This window comes from Thermobia domestica, chromosome 2 (assembly GCF_964235325.1).
Source record: "Thermobia domestica chromosome 2, izTheDome1.hap1.1, whole genome shotgun sequence".
NCBI classification, from domain to species: Eukaryota; Metazoa; Arthropoda; class Insecta; order Zygentoma; family Lepismatidae; genus Thermobia; species Thermobia domestica.
In genome coordinates, this window is record NC_137455.1 from 309715077 (window position 1) to 309735203 (window position 20127).

A 20127-nucleotide genomic window follows, 5' to 3' on the forward strand; every position below is an offset into this window, starting at 1 on the left:
GAAGAAATAATCTCAGAGATGAACTTAGTGATGAAAATTGGACTAGCTTACGGCAGGATAGAATAAAATTCGATAACTTTCAAAAAATAACAGGGCATGTAGCGAGAAACCTATGGAATGAACAAACCCAACGAAGAATAGTACTTTGAAAAGACACAAATCAAAAGAAAAAAAAATCAAATTCTAATAGAAACAATTTCCAAGTTCTGGCAAACACTCAGAACTATAGTACAAACTTACGTTTCTTTTTATTTATTTATGTCGTTTTTATTTCTATAAGCTCTTTTAATATTGTGTGTGTGTCAGTGTTGTGATGTTAGTGTAATAAACACGTATGGGAAACAGTGTGATAAACGCATACAGAATGATGGAAGAAAGAAGAAACTACAAGACAGTTAACACCAAATGAGATGTTTTTTACACTGTGTTTTGTTTATTTTACATATATATATATATATATATATATATATATATATATATATATATATATATTACTTTTCAGGGTGGTGAATGGGCTGCTTCCCAATCATCTATATTATGTACTAATCAATTATTTATTTTCTTTCTTCTTTCAGGTTTTCTGCATATAAAAAGGATAAATAAAGGAAATAAAACAAACAAACAAACAAAAAGAGAAATAAAAGAGCATGGTTTTAAATATTAGTTGCCATGCTGAAAAGATATATGCCTCACCTCAATCTGCTGAGGTTGACAGCCGAAAAGACAGGGAGATAATAAAGAAGCATCAAAGTATGAGAGAGAGAATAAAGACAAGAGGCAGTTGCGTCTGCCATAAATAAGTCCGAAAGTAATCGGCCAAGACAGAGGGAAATGGAGGCTTAAAAAAAATAAAAAATAAAAAAATAAAAATAAAAAAATATCCTAAGTTTGTATGGACTGGATTCCCGAAATATGTGAATTCACACGAATAAAGAATTAATCCACAGCGATCGAACATATCTTTGTTTTTACCACCCAAAATAGCAAGAACAGGCATCCACATTATTCTATTGACTGACATTCGGTGAAATGCCGTAATAGCAGTTTAATAAATTTTTGTGTTTTTGGACTCCTAGCACGACTTTTCTGTCATTTCCGTGTGTGAACTATTCGTTGGTTGATCAGTTGATTTGGAGTTTAGCGTCCCTTTCAGCTATATGAGACATGGACCTACAAACTAACGTGGGACACGAAGCACATGAGGTCTCATTGGACAAATGGTATTCGAATCTCCAGCTTCGAAGGGGCGTAGCTAACCATACAGCCATAAGAGAGCTCTTTCGAACTTTTAGTGGTCTCTGGAAAGCTTGTGGAGAGAAGTGAAAGAAATTTCCAGTACAGTCTCCTACAATGGAAATTACGATATCGAGCGATTGTTCATAATGCTGGAGGCCCAACTGAAACAGCCTTCCGTAATTAACTTCTATCTAGGCGATAAAAGTAAAAATGTAATGCATCAACAGTTGGGACGCTAAGATCGTAAATACTCTCAATATTTTAGACAACACAATCTTATGTTAACTGACTCATAGTACTGTCCAAAATACTGTAAGTTTTAGTAATGTTGGGTGTACTCTGAAAACTCATTTATTACTAGAAATATACTACTTAAGAGTCTTCATCCCGGCGAAATTAAAATACCGCTAATTTTACAGTAATTATGTGATATCTTCAATAGATAAAAGATAATCAAAATGTAGAACAAGAGCGCCCTAGACAATATTATTTTACATGAGAAACCGTTATCACGACTCACTTATCTGCTTTCGATTTCGAGCCATTTTGAAAATCGGCATTTATTTTCGCGTTTCTAAACAGCTGAAAACGGAAAGTCACTAGGTGACTTGTGATAACGGTACCTCACGCAAAATAATATTGTCTAGGGCGCTCTTGTTCCATATTTCAATTATCTTTTATCTATTTGAAAATACCATCTAATTACTGTAAAATTAGCGGTATTTTAATTTCGCCGGGATGAAGACTCTTAAGTAAAAAATTATACTCGCAGAGGTTGTACATATGGCTGTATTTTCGAGTACACTGTACTAAACGCGCTCTGATTTTTAAGGATACAATGGCTTAGTCATAAAATTCAAGTATAAAATAGAACGTACCTCTAGAGGGGTTGGATCAAGTATTTTAGCAGCTTCCTCAGAACTCACAGATTCCTGATGGCTATTCCTTGGAGCTTCCTCATTCTCCTCCTGAGAAAGCTCTTTCCTATTTTCTTCTTCTAACAGTCTTCGTAGCTCTATTTCTGACTGAAGAGTCTTCTCTCTAAAAACGCTGAACAACTCCAACTTATCTACACACATATCACAAACGTTCTTTGGTAACCTGTCTTCCTCCAGAACCTGGGCGTCAATAAATAAATATATTAATAAATAAAACATACAAATTATTTCATATACGATGACAGCTCTCGACGTTGGCCTATCCACCAGTTTTCACCTGGCTGATTGCCCGAGAAGAACTTTATCAAATTATTTCATGTCATTTTATGTTATACCATATTGTTTACACAATAATAATAATAATATTTTATGTGGACGGCAGAAATACACAGTTAGCAATGCAGATGAACTTTCCATGATTCAGATGGGAGAGGAACAAACTTAAACAGTGTGGAGTGCATATGTCTTAGTAGACTTTAAGCACAAAGTCTGAGCCAAAGCTTTTTCATTTAAAAAAAAAAAAATTAAAAAATCTAGAGACGATGGTAGTGAGGAGGACAGAGGGTGTAGTATAAATTGCGTACAATGGAGTGGGAAGATGGATGTACTATGTGTCAATGTTTGTTTGTGTCTTTGTCAATGTGTGTTCTTTGGGTGTTTATATATATTCTTTTATGTGAGTTTCTTGATACCTCAATGTTTTTACCCATTAGTGTGCTAGGTTCTCAGTGTGAACTAGATATAGTACTAACATTATTATTATCAAGTGTTATTCGCAAAGTTTGTAATAGCCTCGTAAGAGTTTATGTGCTTACGTCTAACGTGAAGTTTGAAGTGTTACTGATGATAACTTATAAAGTCCGCAATGTCCCGAGATTGGTAAGTGTTGATGTTCTGTTTACTCATTTCATCTCTATCTCTCTTTCTTTCTTTCTTTCTTTTTTTACATCGTGATTTCTAAGTAGTATGGTACATGGTGATATTGATATTGAGTTAGAAACACTATTTCCCGAATGGCTGTCAAGGTTGGGTGATGTCACGGTGAATGACCTAGAAGAATCTCCCTCGCGAGACAATGGCTGTACCGTAAACCCACCCGCTCTGAGCCTCTCTCTCCAGCTGCAGGGGGTGGTTGGTAAACATCCACAAGCTATGCATATTTGTCACCTCAATGCACAGTCTCTTTTGAAAAAAATAGACGAATTCAAAGCTACTTTTAACTCCTTAAACATGCATGCCATCTTAATATCGGAAAGCTGGATGAAACCATCATTGAGTAACACTTTGATCGAACTCCCAAATTATCAACTTTTGAGAGTCGATCGCACGGGGAAGGGGGCGGGAGGAGTATGTGCGTATCTACGAAACGACCTAAAAGTGAAAGTGGTGAGTCAATCGCCTAATATTTATACATGCGAGAGTGAATTCCTTATATTAGAAGTGAATTTAAACCACCAGAAGGTGCTTTTAGCAGTGGTGTATAGACCACCTAAAGCAAAATTTGACAACTTTCTAAACGAGATATCTAAATACATTCCTGTATACCAACATATCATGGTTTTTGGGGATACGAATTATGACTTACTTTCGATGAAAGATGAGTGTAAAAAGTACAAAGAATCCCCTCTCTCACTCAACCTTTCACTGTGTGCGTTGAAGGCAACGCACCATACAATCAATAGTGAAAGCCTCCTAGATCATATTATAACTGCAGACCCCTCTAGAATTGTCAGTCATGGGCAATTTCCTGCCCCCGGCTTTTCACGTCATGATTTAATATACGCTAGCTATTCACTAAAAGTTCCTAAATATAGACCTAAAATCTCCACTTTTAGAAATTTAAAACACATAAATGATGAAGCATTAGAAAGGGACGCAGCGCAAATACCTTGGAATGACATTCTAATTATACCTTCCACTGAAGGCAAGCTAGAATTATTCAATAGCTTTATTCACACTCTCCTCAATAAACATGCACCTAAAAAAACCAAAAGATTTAAAAAACCTGCTAACCCATGGATCACACCAGACATTTTGCAGCTCATGAAAGAACGAGACTTGGCATATCAGAAATTTAAATGGTCCAAGAAAATTAATCCTAGTGATTCTGCCAATACTTTTGAAGAATATAGAATCCTCAGAAATAAATGTACACAAAAAGTTCGAACTGCTAAAATTAGATTTGCGGCTGATCTATGCACTCAAAGTAATAACCCCAAATATCTTTGGAGTAAGTTGCGCATGTTCGGTATAGGAAACCGTCAGACTGACGTACAATCTATACACATTCCGCTTAACGAACTAAACGATCACTTTGCTCAGGTCCCTACTATAGACGATGTTACAAAAGAATCTACTATGAAAAACATACGCGAAAACCCAAGCATCCACGAAAAATTTAAATTTAGAACGGTTTCTGTCCTAGAAATAGAGGTAGCTCTGAAAAAAATTACATCCAATTCAATAGGGGCGGATGATATCACACTACAATTCCTTAAGAAGATCAGGAGATATATTCTGTTCCCTTTAATGGACATATGTAATTCCTCTCTACTTTCGGGTTGTTTTCCTAGCCAGTGGAAATTTTCTCTCATTCATCCCCTCAAGAAAATAGCACAACCACTAATGGCGAACGATTATAGACCAATAAACGTGACACCGTGTATTTCGAAAGTTTTGGAGCATATTGTATTAAATCAAATGTCTGATTTTATAACTTCCCATGATCTCTTATGTCCATATCAATCTGGCTTTAAAAAAGGACACTCCACACATACGGCTCTTATAAAAATTACAGATGACATTAGAGAAAGCATAGATAAGAAACAACTCACAATACTGTTACTTTTAGATTTCACTAAAGCATTCCAGTCGGTCGATCACGAAATTCTTCTAACAAAACTTAAGTCACTCTTTCATTTCACAGATACGTCGGTTAAATGGTTTCGTTCGTACATTCAGAACAGATATCAGCGTGTTTCTGTTCTGGGCAATCAAAGTTCATGGACAACTGTGCACTGTGGAGTTAGTCAAGGAACGGTCTTAGCACCGATTCTGTTCTCTATGTACATAAATGACTTGTCTCAACAAATTCGCCACCTTAAATATCACTTATATGCAGATGATGTTCAAGTATATACTTCGACAGATCTTGGAGACATAAACGACACTATCTCACTCATAAATTTAGACCTTGAGCGCATAAGTGCCTGGGCCCAATCTAATAATTTATATCTAAATCCCAATAAATCTAAATGTATCATAATAGGTTCGAGAAATATCCTCTCCAGACTGCAGAGCACCGCACTTCCTAAAATTACATTAAATGGCACACATATAGCTTTTGATGAAAAAGTGAAAAATCTGGGCCTCATATTTGATCAGAATCTTCTATGGGCGGATCATATAAATCATGTATGCAAAAAGGCGTTTGGTGCACTGCACTCTCTATACCGTTTGAAAAATACGTTGCCTTATCCAATTAAGGCATCTATAGTACAAAGCCTTGTACTATCACATGTTGATTATTGCATTGGAGCTTATGGCAACGTAAATAAAGAAGCGCTAAGAAAGTTACAGAGGGTCCAGAATGCATGCGTTCGGTATGTTTTTAATCTTAAACGTTCAGATCACTTGACGCCATTTTTTAATGAATTGGGCTGGCTAGATATCCAAGCTCGCTACATATATCAATCAATGACAATTTTATTTAAAGTTTTGACATTTGGTGTGCCTATATATCTTCACAATAAACTACAGTATGTTAAAGATAGCCACAATCGTGATACTCGCTCTAGCAGATCAACACTGCTGTCGATACCTCGTCATAATACGAATCAAATGGCTAATTCATTCACAATCTCTGGTATTAGAGAATGGAACAGACTTCCACCAGATGTAAGGAATTCACCTTCAATTGCGACATTCAAAAGAAATTTGAAGCAATATCTGATAGCCTTAGCCAATGTACACCAATCTCGGGAATGATGTTTTTTTTTTCTTTTTTTTTTTCCATAAAGCTGAGCAGTAGCAACCAATTGTAAACAGAAACTTGAGGTATGTATCTATAATACTAGGTTAGTGGGGAGGTATGGGGGAGGAGGGAATGTAAGGTAGTATACTTTTAAGAATAAATATATCGTTCTGTGTATGCTGTGTGTATAGTTTTCTTGTTTTTATGATAAATAGTATGAGGGTATGGGGGGAGGGGGTATGTAAGGGAGCAGATCCGTGTGTAGGGGTATATGTGTGTGTGTAGGTATATATGCATTAATGTAGTAATTGTATTTTTTATGGATTTGACATCAATTGTAGTATGTATGTCTTGTATACATTTGAGTTGGTTGAGTGTAAGAAAAGGCAAACATAGCCTTAACTCTGCCGTTAAATAAATAAATAAATAAATAAATATTACAAAAATAATAATGTGAGAGTGTAATTTTCGCAAAAGATGACAATGTGGTGTACGAAAGGGAATTTCCACTTCAAGTCAGGCAAAAGAAAAAGAATAATAAAATAAAATAAAGAAAGACTTCGAGTTTGTTCAAACTATTTTTATGGAAACCATACGTGTTTTTAAGGGACCCATTTTTTCGTTTGTTTTTCTTTATTTTATGTTTGCTTAGTCGAAAAAAAAATCTTGCCAAATAATTTGTCATCAAAGACGGAGAGTACAATTTATGAAGTAAAGTCAACATGGAAAATGGTCACCTTCAGAACCCCATCATTAAGCCGTGGAAACTAGTAGAGTAATAATTCTTGTTATAAAACTATAGTTTGTTTTCTGCACACGTATCTCTTTTTAAGATTAATTAACAAATGACCGTCAATTTACCCGAAAAACCGACGTTCGCGAAAGTTTTTTTCTTCTTCTTCGAGAATTTCAGGTTCAAGTTTTAAAATTCTGTTCTCACAGTTTGCAAGATCTAGTTACACCCTTTCTGAAACATTTTTTATTGCTTCCGTAGGCAACCGTTTTCCTGAAAAAAATTCGAGAACTTGTCAAATTCTCAAACTCGCCATTTGGGGCACCAATTTCTCAAAAAGCCTATTTTTAAAAATGTACAATTTTGACAGGTTGTTCACTTTTCACAGTGTCCCCAGAAAATTACTTCCCAATTTTCCTAACTGAATTCCAACTTTTCCTTGACTTTTTAATAGCCTTCACCATCTTCATAGTCAGTCAACTCTTAGCTTTTCTGCTGTATAATATATATATAGCATACACATATACCTTAAACCTGTAAACAGAGAAAGTGATATAGTTGACATAATGGGAAGAAGTGCACAGAAAACATTTTACAAGACTCCTAATCTCTCACAATAAAAAAATAAAGGAATAGCTTGCAGGTTTTCTAGTTTTGAAGAAGAGATTCAGAGTATTCTACTATATTTTCCCTGACTTTCCCTGATAAGCATTTTCTTCGGTTTCCCTGACTAAAATCCATTTCTCTGACTTTCCAGAATGTGGACACCATGCTTTTACATGAATAATAAATACACCAAAACTCATTACCGACTAGTGCTGCACGAATTAATTACAGCTTTTTGAAGTAAGCGCATTTTCTTTAAGTGTGGTGTACCAGTTGGTCACACTGGAAATAATAATACATGCAATAATGTGTTTGCTTAATCTCTTCTTTGCTAATGACATGTAACGTGCAGATGCTCCCGTAGATATAGGTCATAGGTAACCCGTAACACATTGTCCATAGTCGCAAAGCTTTTTATTTATTTTTATGCTGTGCTGGAAACCTGTACCCTGTTTAAAGTCCTTGTAGAAGCACAAACAAAATTTCAACTCCACTTCATTCATGATTTATTGATATTATTTAAATTGATTTTCCTGATTTAAATTATTTGTACTTGATTAAAAGAAAAATCGCAATAGAATTTAAATATTCCTTTTTAACTGGCAAATTAAGGGGGTAGGGGTTTAGGCTTTATTTTGTTATATGGTGTTAGAATGAAAACGAAATCGGGGATTTCCTGATATTCATGTTATGATTTTTAAAAGGTGTTTCTTACACGTGACAGTTACTTTGTAGCAGTACATTATTGTTCCCCTAACATATAAGAGCGGTAGGTTACAGTGACCCTCAAAATTCACTTCATAATAATTGGATAAATGAATGAAAAAAAAAAGAAAGAAAAGATAATTATGACCATCTTGGTACATATTTTTTTTTAAGCATCTTAATCAGTAAAGACCAAAGTAAAAATGAAATGAGATCTTTAAGTTTTACGTAACACTATTATGCCGGTTAGGCTAAAGGAGACGGTGATGATGAGAAATGAATGAAATGGTGGAATGAAGAAAGTGTGAGGAAACGGGAGAATCCCGAGAAAACCCACGAGCACGTGTTTGTCCACCATAAAGTCCACACGACGCGAGCTGGGATGGAACCAGGGACCCCAAGGACCGGAGGTGAACGCTCTAACACTGAGCCACCGCGCCCCCAAGACCAAAGTAAAATATACACGTGTAGAATATACTACCATTTTGCAAACTGCAAAAATTTTGAACTGTGTTGCATAGAAAGTATATCCTTTCTAAAAGTTATTATTATTATTATTATTATTATTATTATTATTATTATTATTATTATTATTATTATTATTTATAAATTGAATATTTTGGATACTCCATTCATCATAACTGCATATCACTATGAACTGTGTATGAAATAAATATTTGATTTCAAGTTATCTGCACTTAGTACATACAACAAAGATAATAACATAATATGTAACACCTTTTAGTAGAAAGGTATTTCTAAGAATGACTTTCATTTCAATTATATTTTCTTCCTATTTACAGTATTAATAACTAGATGGAATTTCCGTTCTTAACACAAGAAGAACAGGTTTATGCAAATATATGAAACGTATAATTCAATCCTATTTTACACCCTCTTAGGTATGTGAATTGAAATGAGAAGATACAAACTTAAATCCTACGGACGGTATGGCATCTTCAAAAATCCTTTCAGACGGTATGGCCGTTATTGTTTGCAACAAATGCACCCCGTTAAAATACGCGTTTCAATTCGCTAATAATAAATATCTAGATTAACCCAAGCTATAGAAAAAAATGTAAGCAAAAGGCTAATACGAAAAAAAAAAAAACCCTCTAGAAAGTACTTTCAGAGAACATTATTTCCATCTTCAGCTTTCTTCTTGTTTTTTGTTAATGTTCTTCGTAAATACTTCCTAGAGAAGTTGTTTGTTTCTTGCGCGAGTATTAGCCTTTGCTATACTCTGGAAATATTACAGAAATACTCCTCCTTTAGAGGCAGAGTCAATCCATTCTAAGTGATCAATCATGTGCCGCTCGACCATCTCCAAAAAATCTAATTTTTTCATGAATGTTTATCCTGTATCAGGGTACTTAAAAATCACAATTAATTATTTTTTTCAACATCCCATGGCGACACAGGGGCTGGCGCCATTTTGCGTTTTTTCGCTTTTAGGCGTTTACGTTGTTTTGAATATCTCAGCATGTATTTGTCCTAACAAATTGAAAATTGCTGGACGTCTCCAACTCGTGCAGAGTTAAATCATTGATCTCTTAACATTTTTGCCTAAAACCACTTGAAGGGGTGAAATCAGGGTCTACAGTAGCAACATTTTTGAACATTGAAGACATGTTTGGGAAGAGGAAACAACTGATGTAGAGGTCTGAATTTGTGAGTGCATATAGTCCGGGGTCATAAGTTAATCCACAAAAAAACCTGTACCTGCTCCCAAAGGCCTAAAAAAATCGTAAATTGGGAAATTATGCCAATTTAGCATATTTCACCGCCCAATATCACCAATGGACCTGGATAGAAATTCTGAAATTTTGGGAATAGTTAGTCCTTTAGTGTACCATAACACACAACAAAGCGTTTTTTTTTTTTTTTTTTTTTAGCAGAAGGGGGTCAAAGTACTAAGTAATGACGTCATACTCTAGGAGGTGTTTTGTTCATAAAATCTACTGGAAATTTGTCAATGTTTACAGCGAGTTAAGTGTTCGCCGACTTGAAAATGTAGATCAAAAGAAAGGATAACAGTCTCCTGCATGAGTTGACAGTTAAAACAAGAATAAGCATGGTTGAGTATCATTGATGCAGCAAGAGCAAGGAATACTTACGGACTTTTTTTTTTATCAAGGGTGCATTTTATCTTTCCAGTGCCGCTGTAGGTCTGATAAGACAATGTTACAACTAGAGGAAACAAACGAGCTTGAGAGTCTTGACTGGACTAACCATTCATCCTACTTTATTTTACTTCACAACAACAAATTTCCAGTAGATTTTAAGAACAAAACATCTCCTAGAGTATGACGTCATTACTTAATACTTTGACCCCCTTCTGCTAAAAAACACAAAACATGCTTTGTTGTGTGTTATGGTATACTAAAGGACTAACCATTCCCAAAATTTCAGATTTTTCTATCCAGGCCCATTGGAGATATTGGATAGTGAAATATGCTAAATTGGCATAATTCCCCAAATTTATGATTTTTTTTCAGACCTTTGGGAGCAGCTACAGGTCTGTAAATTTTTGTATATTAACTTATGACCCTGGACTACATGCACACACAAATTCAGACCTCTACATCAGTTGTTTCCTCTTCCCAAACATGTTTCCAATGTCCAAAAATGTTACTACTGTAGGCCCAGATTTCACCCCCTTCAAATGGTTTTCGGCAAAAATGTTAAGAGATCAAAGTTTTAGCTCTGCACGAGTTGGAGACATCCAGCAGTTTTCAATTTGTTAGGACAAACACATGCTGAGATATTCAAAACAACGTAAACGCCTAAAATCGAAAAAACGCAAAATGGCGGCAGCCGTTGTGTCGCCATGGGATGTTGTAAAATAATAATAATAATAATAATTAATTGTGGTTTTTAAGTACCCTGATATAGGATAAACATTCATGAAAAAATTAGATTTTTTTAAAAAGGTCGAGCTGCAATTTTTCTTTTTTCTCGTTCACTTTGCATGGATTGACCCGGCAGAAGGTTTGAAAACACCGAGACACATCCCAACTTATTTCCAATAAGAATTTTACGTTTCAAGTTTTTTCTGCTTGACTTGAAGGACTCCTGAGATTTATATTTTGTCATAAATTTCGAACCCCTTCCTCCTTAGAATGTGTATTTTGATGAAAGTAACAAGATAAAAACCCGATTGGAGTCAAGTCTAAGTATCCTCAAAAATTCATTCCAAACGGTTCATTCGTTTTTCCGTAATGATGAAATAGACAACGTCGATGTTATTCATATATATTGAGAGTAACACAGCAATTGCTTCCCTCCTCAATACGAGCGAAACTCTCTAAAACGATTGAGCACATGTTTGTTTATTCATAATAAGGTCATATAAAAGTTTCATCTTCCAAAGAGATGAGTGGCTCGTGATATACTCTGTTCTAGAGTATATTTTAACACTCCCCATTCCGACCATTTAGGATACGCATTTTAATGAAAACAACCTGATAAAAATACGCTCTATCCAAGTGCTAACCACGTTCAAACATTCATTATGAATGGTTCTGCCATTTTCTCGTGATAAAACAATGTCGATTTGAATATAGAGGGGATAAAATATATACAAATTTCGCCCTACGGCCCCCTTAGAAATGGAATTTTTCAAAACGCTAGGACACGTATCTATATTTTCTATGAGCAGTTTATATACCAAGTTTCATTTTGTTAACTTGAGGCTCCTGACACACACTATTTTTGGCATAAATTTACATCCCCCAATTGAATACATATTTTAATCAAAGTGACAAAAAAACAGTTTGAGGTGGGCACTAACTGTGTTCAAAAATTCATCTCAAACGGTTCAGCTCGTTATACAGGGTGAAGCAGAGGAAACGCATGGTTTTTAAATCGTTAGTAATCGGCGACGAGTAGGGAACGACCGTTGGCAGAAAGCTCAGACAATGCAGTTTCAGTCGCTATGGAGCCTTGGAGCGTAGAGCAGTTCTGTACATTAACATAACCATCCAGATTAAAATGGACTTCAGCACTCATGAATACTGGGACATCTGATATCTTCATGTTTATTATGCCACAAAATTCTCTGCGCTCCACAAAATCCGTGCAGCGCAGATCGAGTGAATGTTTCACCCCTAACAGACAACCTTGTAGACCTGAGATGTGGCATCTACGCTGCCGTTGCAGAAGTTACGCCCGATCAGCTGGAACGAGTGTGAGAAGAAATTGAGTTCCGGTGTGATGTTTGCCGCATCTCCAACGGCAGTCATATCGAACCAAATGAGACTTTGATGTTAAACTTGGAACTGTTTAGATCTAATAACGCAACTTCTTTCTTATGAAACTCTCTAAGACAGCACGAGTGCATTTCCTGTTAAGAGAACCCAATGTTTCATGAAAGTAAGTAAACATATTACACATGTGAGAAGTAGTAATTAGATATATTTTGATTAGTTATACAATGCTTTTGTGAAATCAAGTTAACACATTTTTCCATATTTTTTACAAACTTATGAGTGCTGATTTACTTTTGGCACACAACATTTTTGAAGATTTACAGGGGGTTAAGTGCTGTATCACCGGACCAAAGTTTTTGAGGAAGAATAAGTGAAAGTCAAGTAAGGGGAACAGTAAAAGTTAAGATAGTGGTTGGATTTGTTAATGGTTTTTGATTATGTAAGCGGCACTGTATGTGGAGGCGGATGGACTATTTCGCAGAGAGGTACACTTGTTTTACTATACGGATCCATAGATTGTATAATGTACAGAAAAATTAGAGCAAGTCTTTAATTTGCCTATTTCATGTCGGGAACAGTACCCAACCAATCCCTGCGGGGCTTCTAATCCATTCCTCCTCCTACTACTACTACTTCTTATACTATAGATCCGTATAGCAATACTGCATGTCTAATATAACGTGATCTAACATTATGTAATCCAACCAAATATAACCAAATGCATACATTTTCCTACTTTTTTTCGATTTTCAAATTGATCCGGTGATACAGGACTAATGCGTTTACAGGTGAAATTTAATATCTTGTATGAACAGACGAGATAGTTTTGGAACTAGGTGGCCAATACAAAGTTAACCTAAACTAGCCTCACCTGAAGCAACAAGGAATACAGAAAATATACTAAAATTTTAACTAAAAAATCCTGCCTCCCTTCCAAATGGAAAAATATGCCGAAAAGACAAGGAACAATTTTCTGCAGACAATAGAATTAAATACCAAGTAATACAGCTGTACTTCAGGTTTAAAGTGTAGGTTACTAGCGTAAAATAATTAAAGTGCTTTACGACGGATAAAATAAGTGAGGGGTTGACTTTTGCAACACCCGCTCCAGCTCGTAGACTCACCCAGAAACGAAAAATTAGTCTAATTTTATAAAAATAGGTTGAAGAATCGTGTGTAAACAAAGCAATTCAAAATAGTAATGTAAAATTAAAGAATTTGTGTAACCGCTTCCAAAATGTCGAAATTCTGGATGTAAATAAATTAAGTAGGGAGATGTACACGAAACATGGCATGCATTTCAACCAACGAGGGAAAAGAATATTGAGCAACATGATTTGTGAAATAATTGATAGGGATCTTTATGGCAAATCTAAATTTAAGGTGGCAATAAGAATGCCATGGTTAGTTCAGGGAAACTAAACACACCCGACTCCATGAATACACTGAATACTATGTGGGGCCGGGTAAAAACCTCAAGTCTAACGAAGAGTGTTGAACTGAATGATGTAAATGACTTAATAGATGTGAAAAACAATCGCAGCTTTTTTCAAAATTGTAATAATCATATAGAGAGGCAAAATTTATTACTTTTTCATTTAAATTTGCAATCAATAAGGAACAAACTAGCCGAACTTGAGTTATTTTTAGGTATTCTTCCTTGTGATATTTTATGTGTCAACGAACATTGGCTAACAAGTGATGAAATGTACATGTATACGCCAACAGGTTACACGTTAGCTACTATTTTCTGTAGGGATAAAACATTACACGGTGGCGTAGGCATTTATATAAAAAATGGTATAGGTATTGAATACTCTTTTCTTGACTTAACTTGTTTTTGCATAGAACAACATTTTGAGGTAGCTGGTGTGTTACTTAAACATAACAGAGTAATAGTTATTACGTTGTATCGGACACCGAATTCAGATATGCATATTTTTCTTAGTGGTTGGGAGAAATTAAACAGCTATCTTTATAAATACAAAAATCATACAATATTCTATATTGGCGATATAAATGTTAACGTCCTTATTAGTACACCCATTAAAGCACTACTTTGTGATGTTCTTAGGTCCCATAACTTTTATTACATTAATGATCAGCCCACAAGAAACTTTGCATGTTTAGATAATGTTTTTACTAATGAAAACAAAACTAGCCTGTTATGTGGTACTGTACAACCTTTGTTGTCTGACCATGAAGGTGTATGGCTATTGTTCCCTGTGATGTTACATATGAACGCTACCTATCAAGTAATTAAACGATTCAGATTGTTAGGTGAACTTAACATACAAAATCTGAGATATACATTAGTGAATCTTAATTGGGAAAATTTATTTTCTGAATGTGCCAATGTTTCCGAAGCTTTCCATAAGTTTATCAATACTTTGATTCTATATTTAAATGAATGTTGTCCAGAAAAGATTAAGAGGTATACCACATACGGAAGTATACATTCACAAACAGTTCCTAATTGGTACACACCACATCTTAGATCTAAGCGGGATAAACTAATCACATTGTATAATATTGCTAATATAACAGGTTTATCTAGAGATAAAGAGAGATTTAAAATTGCTAAAAAGATGTACAGAAAAGAGATTAAAGCAGCAAAAATTACTGCAACCGAAAGTTGGATAAATAATTCAAAAAACAAGTGTGCAGCGGCTTGGTCTATAATCAATAAGGAAATCGGAAAATGCAATATTAAAGACCCCATACCAATATCCGCCAATGAATTCAATGAACATTTTGTAAATAACATAAGGAAATTAAGTGATAAGTCAAAAAGTAAAGACTTTTCTGCTGAAAATCAAATCTATAATTTTAGTAGTTTATTAGCACAGCAAAACTTAAATAACGTTAACTTGAATTTTCAGTGGACTAGAATAAATACCAGGACTGTTTTACAAATTCTTAACAAATTAAAATCTTCAAATAGTGAAGATCTTTATGGGTTTTCTAATAATTTGTTTCGAAAAATAATTGATGTTATAATTGATCCTTTGGTTTACTTATTCAATTGGATACTTTTAGATGGAATCTTTCCTGACTGCCTTAAAATGACAGTTACAGTACCTATACATAAGAAAAATGATAAAAGTGATCCTAATAACTACCGTCCTATATCATTAGTCCCAATTATTTCAAAAGTTTTTGAACAATGTATCAAAAGTCAATTATCAATGTACTTTGAACAAAATAAAATATTCCACAGTTCGCAATTTGGGTTCAGATCTGGCCTTTCCACGATTAAGGCCGTAGAAAACGTAGTATCACACATATTAGATAGCTTCGAAAATAATTTAAATACGTGTGCAACATTGATAGATCTAAGTAAAGCATTCGATACGGTGTCACATCATATATTGGTTGAAAAATTATATTATTATGGTATTCGGGGAACTGAGTTGTCATTGATTAAGTCCTATCTTAGTAATAGACGTCAATCTGTCCGTATTATTAACGAAAGATCAACATTTTTGGATGTAACGACAGGGGTACCTCAGGGTAGTGTGTTAGGACCTTTACTTTTTCTTATCTATATAAATGATTTCCCGAGTTTCCTACCTTGCAAATCTGTGTTATATGCTGACGATATAACTCTTCTAAATACGTGTAAGAATTTAGTAAGTGTTAAAAATAAAAGCAATGAAATGCTTGAAATATCATCTATATGGTTAACACAATAAACTTTATATAAATGAATCTAAAACAGAGACTATATACTTTTCTCTTAGTAATCATATGAATGAGGTAGATATGCACCATTCCGTAAAACTACTGGGAATCCATCTAGATCCGAAATTAAACTGGAGTGAACATACTGAAAATTTATGCAGGAAATTATCTAGAGTGATATTTTTATTACGTAAACTGAAAACAACAGTTACAGAAACAATGCTTCTTGCAGCATACTATGCCTTTTTTCATTCTCATCTACAATACGGCATAATATTGTGGGGAAATTCACCAGGTGCCCAGACTGTCTTTAAATGGCAGAAAAAAGCCATAAGAGCGATAAAGGGTTTAACTGATAGTGTATCGTGTAGACAATATTTTACGGATTTACAGATTATGACAGTTCCCTCTCTATATATTTATAGTTGTCTTATGTACGTTAAAGAAAATGAGAGCAGTTTAGGTTATCGTAATAATATCCATTCATATAATACTAGACATAAAGATGACTTAAATACGCCTTATATTAGGCTAAGTATAACACAAAGAAGTTATAAATATACAGGAATGAAATTATATAATACTTTGCCAGTGCATATACGAATGATGTGTGACAATGATTTCAAAAAATATTGTAAATCTTTTCTTGTAAGTAATTCTATTTATAGTATCAACGAATTTGAAGACAAGTGTAAATTGTAACTTTTTTTCTTTTCTTTCTTTGTATATATTCATTTATATGCTGACAATGTCTATTGCAACAAATGTTGTTTAATGACAATAAATATTCTATTCTATTCTATTCTATTCTATTCTATTCTACCCTACCTTACTCTACTATACTCTTTTAAATTCTGGGGATAATATTCTGGGGCAATTCTTCTGGTGCACAGAATGTCTTCAAATGGCAAAAGAAAGCAGTAAGAATAATTAAGGGATTGCCTAAAACAGCATCATGCAAGGAAGTGTTTAAGGAAATTCAAATTATGACAGTGCCTTCTTTATTTATTTATCGATGTCTCATGTATATAAAAGAAAATTTAGATAATTTTAATCACCGAAGCGATGTTCATTCCTACAATACTAGGCATAAAAGCGACCTTAATATGTCACAAGTTAGGTTAACCACTACTCAAAAGAGTTATAAGTATACAGGTATGAAATTATTTAATGTATTACCACAAAATGTACGCACAATGCCTCACGACAACTTCAAAAACTTTTGTAAATCCTTCCTTATAAGCAATTCTGTATATAGTATCTCTGAATTTGAAAAAATCTGTTATCAAGAGTTGAAAGCAAGAACAATGATACATAGATAAAACTTGCCTGGTAGTGTGATAAAACTTGTAAATATATATATATATATATATATATATATATATATATATATATATATATATGTTATATTTGACAATGTCTATTACAACAAATGTTGTTTAATGACAATAAAGCTTATCTTATCTAAAGTGGTCCTATCGGTATGAAGCTGGAGCGTGTACTGTAAAGTTTACAAGCGCTACTAGTAAGGAACCAAGAATCGTGCTATTCAATTTATTACCATTCTTAAAACCCACTAGTTTTCACTACTCTTTTAAGTGTATACCCTCCGTCGCTTACGGGCCTGCTTCCTTCGAACGCACCCTGAGCCACAGCCCTGCCCTAACTTGATCAGATAGCATTCGTGCTCTCCAGCGGAAACGTAGCTTCTATGCCATACCGCGAAACGCCGTATTTATCGGTATGGCAATTCGTAAGAAAATTGCAATTTTTCAACAATTACTTCTGATGGACCCTTTGAATTTGATCTATACCAAGTGAGATATTTTCATGTCGCCGAGCACAGATAATTTAGAAGACAAGGAGGAAATCAGAGCAAGAGTTTTTCAACAAGTATTACGAGTGGTGTGCCAAAAGTAAACCTGCACGAATTTGTCCCCCTTAAAAACGGGGGGGGGGAGGCAAGGTTCTAGAACACAGGTCCCCTTCCTATTTAGCTGTAATAAAGACTGAAAGCAACGTGCCCTGCATCGCTCTAACCCGCCTTCATTCGCTGACGCTCGCTTGGCAATACTATTTGAATTAAATAAGAAATCAACCTACATGGGGGAACTGTATTCTAGAACCCCCCCCCCCCAAAAAAAAAAAAGGATAATGCTCATTATTGGCGAATACATGTACTGTAACTTACTACTATTGGCAGGCACGCACGAATCTTGCAATATAACTGTTTAGATTCACCGACTGAATCAAATATCCCAACTTTGTTTCTGCAGTCATTTGCACAAAGACGACATAATCTATCAACTTTGGAACTAGTCATTTTGTTAGGACATTTTAAAATTCAAATAACAGAAACTCTAAATTCGTATTCTTTCCATTAGTGGCTATTTTTTAAAATCGCACATTTTCCCTCCCTTCGAATAGCTTCTGCGTCCAGCGTCCCACATCGTTTTGGCATGTGCATGTGCAAATTCAACATTCACACAACAAATCGAAGGATACGAAGCAAAGAACCAGCATTGCCAGGTCTGGAGCAGGCCGCGCATCCATTGCTCCCGAATGAGATTTCGAATGCGAATCAAGGTCTCTTTCAAAGCTTCAATGTGAAATATTTTTGCTTGAAAATTCATACCTTAAATTCTTGAGAGCTTAAATAGCAATAATAATATCAATTAATTACCTTTGTGTGCAAAATATAGTGAATGTTGGCCCCGATATTATTATTTTTCCGTGGTAACCGCTATTATTTTCACTTTAAAATACATTAATTAAATAAAATTAGAGATTTCAGAATCAAATTACTTTCTAAGAAAATTTTCTCCACGAGTAAAGAAACCCGTTTTTGCTGTTTCAAACATATTTGTCAATAATTACATGTATTCGTAAAATCATTATTTGAGGAACAAAAAGGAAATATAAATTGAATAGAAAGTTGCGGTGCATCTATTAATTAAATCTTCATATTTTAAAGCCAAAACAAAGAAAAATATACTTACCTTCCACTCCAAGTTCCTTGTTTACATCTGCCCATAATTTGTTCACGACGTGTCGTTTGTGGTAATCTGGATTAGCTTGGGTCCACAATGGAATCTTATCAAAAACACAATTTATTAGAGCATAATCATCTATTTCCATTGTTTGTTTGTTTGTTTGTCTGTTTATCTCTGCACCTTGCAACGCTTTCACGCAAAACAAACTTTCTTCTCTCACGAGACTCTTTTGTTTACTATTGGCACGTGCAGTACAATGGTTATCGTAGGTTATGGGGACATGCGGAACCTTACAATATAGTTGGTTCGAAATGAGTTAAAATATCACTAATTAATCTTAAAGAGGACAACCATGATTTAGATATTCGTAAATCAGAAGAGATGTGAAAGTTTATCTTTAAAATAATCCGATAATTCCGGAATGAAGATATTTATATGCAACTTAAAGAATGCAATAAAACTCGTGATGTAACACTTTCAAAGCTAAGATTAACAGTTAATATTTTTCTTGAAGAGAGTTTATGACAGCATAGAAAATTATAAATCCAATTATTATAAGTAATAACTCTGACAGCACCGCATTTCACATCACCATCACCTTTCATCCTGACAAGTGGGCAATTCACTTACCCATGATGACTTTTCAGTCACTCCAATAGCATCAATATCTCAGTGTGGGTTTGGGAGATAAGGCCTATGCTTCGGTGAACCTTGACTATCGCGTTCAGCAGCTATTAGAGAATCAGAACTTATTTCTGTACTAGATAATGTGGGTAACTATAGCTTTTCGTCAATAGAAGATGGAGAGTGTATGGTATTATCGCAGGAAATATTTGATACATAAGACTTAGATTGTCTCTATTTAGGAGCAACATTTAAAATAATCAGTTACCTTAAATATGCTACCGCTTAACCGAGAAAACCCGACAGCCATATTCGAGTAGTCTGCGACATTAGACTGTGTATCTTTTGCTGTGAGTGTCGTGGATTCGAATCCCACTTCAGACATGGGAGTTTTAATTGTCCTCGTTAACTTCTGTCTGTGTGG

General features: G+C 34.7%; 1 protein-coding gene across 7 annotated transcripts in view; it reads right to left on the bottom strand.

The window, feature by feature from the left end:
• The window catches only part of LOC145678611 (uncharacterized), a 150217-nt gene extending 130989 nt beyond the window's left edge, over positions 1 to 19228 (bottom strand). For 5 of the 7 annotated variants that reach the window (XR_014130414.1, XM_081748962.1, XM_081748964.1 and 2 more), the window contains exons 1-2: positions 18278 to 18601; positions 2115 to 2354 (exon numbers count right to left, since the gene is read on the bottom strand). Coding sequence is in view for 6 of the 7 variants with exons in the window: in XM_081748962.1 (XP_081605088.1) it covers positions 2115 to 2354; positions 18278 to 18409 (372 nt within the window). In the remaining variant the exon portion in view is untranslated. Of the gene's footprint in view, positions 1 to 2114; positions 2355 to 18277; positions 18604 to 19085 lie in introns of those variants that run through there. The other 2 variants (XM_081748965.1, XM_081748960.1) reach the window with 2 other exon arrangements.
• Positions 19229 to 20127: the final 899 nt, after the last annotated feature.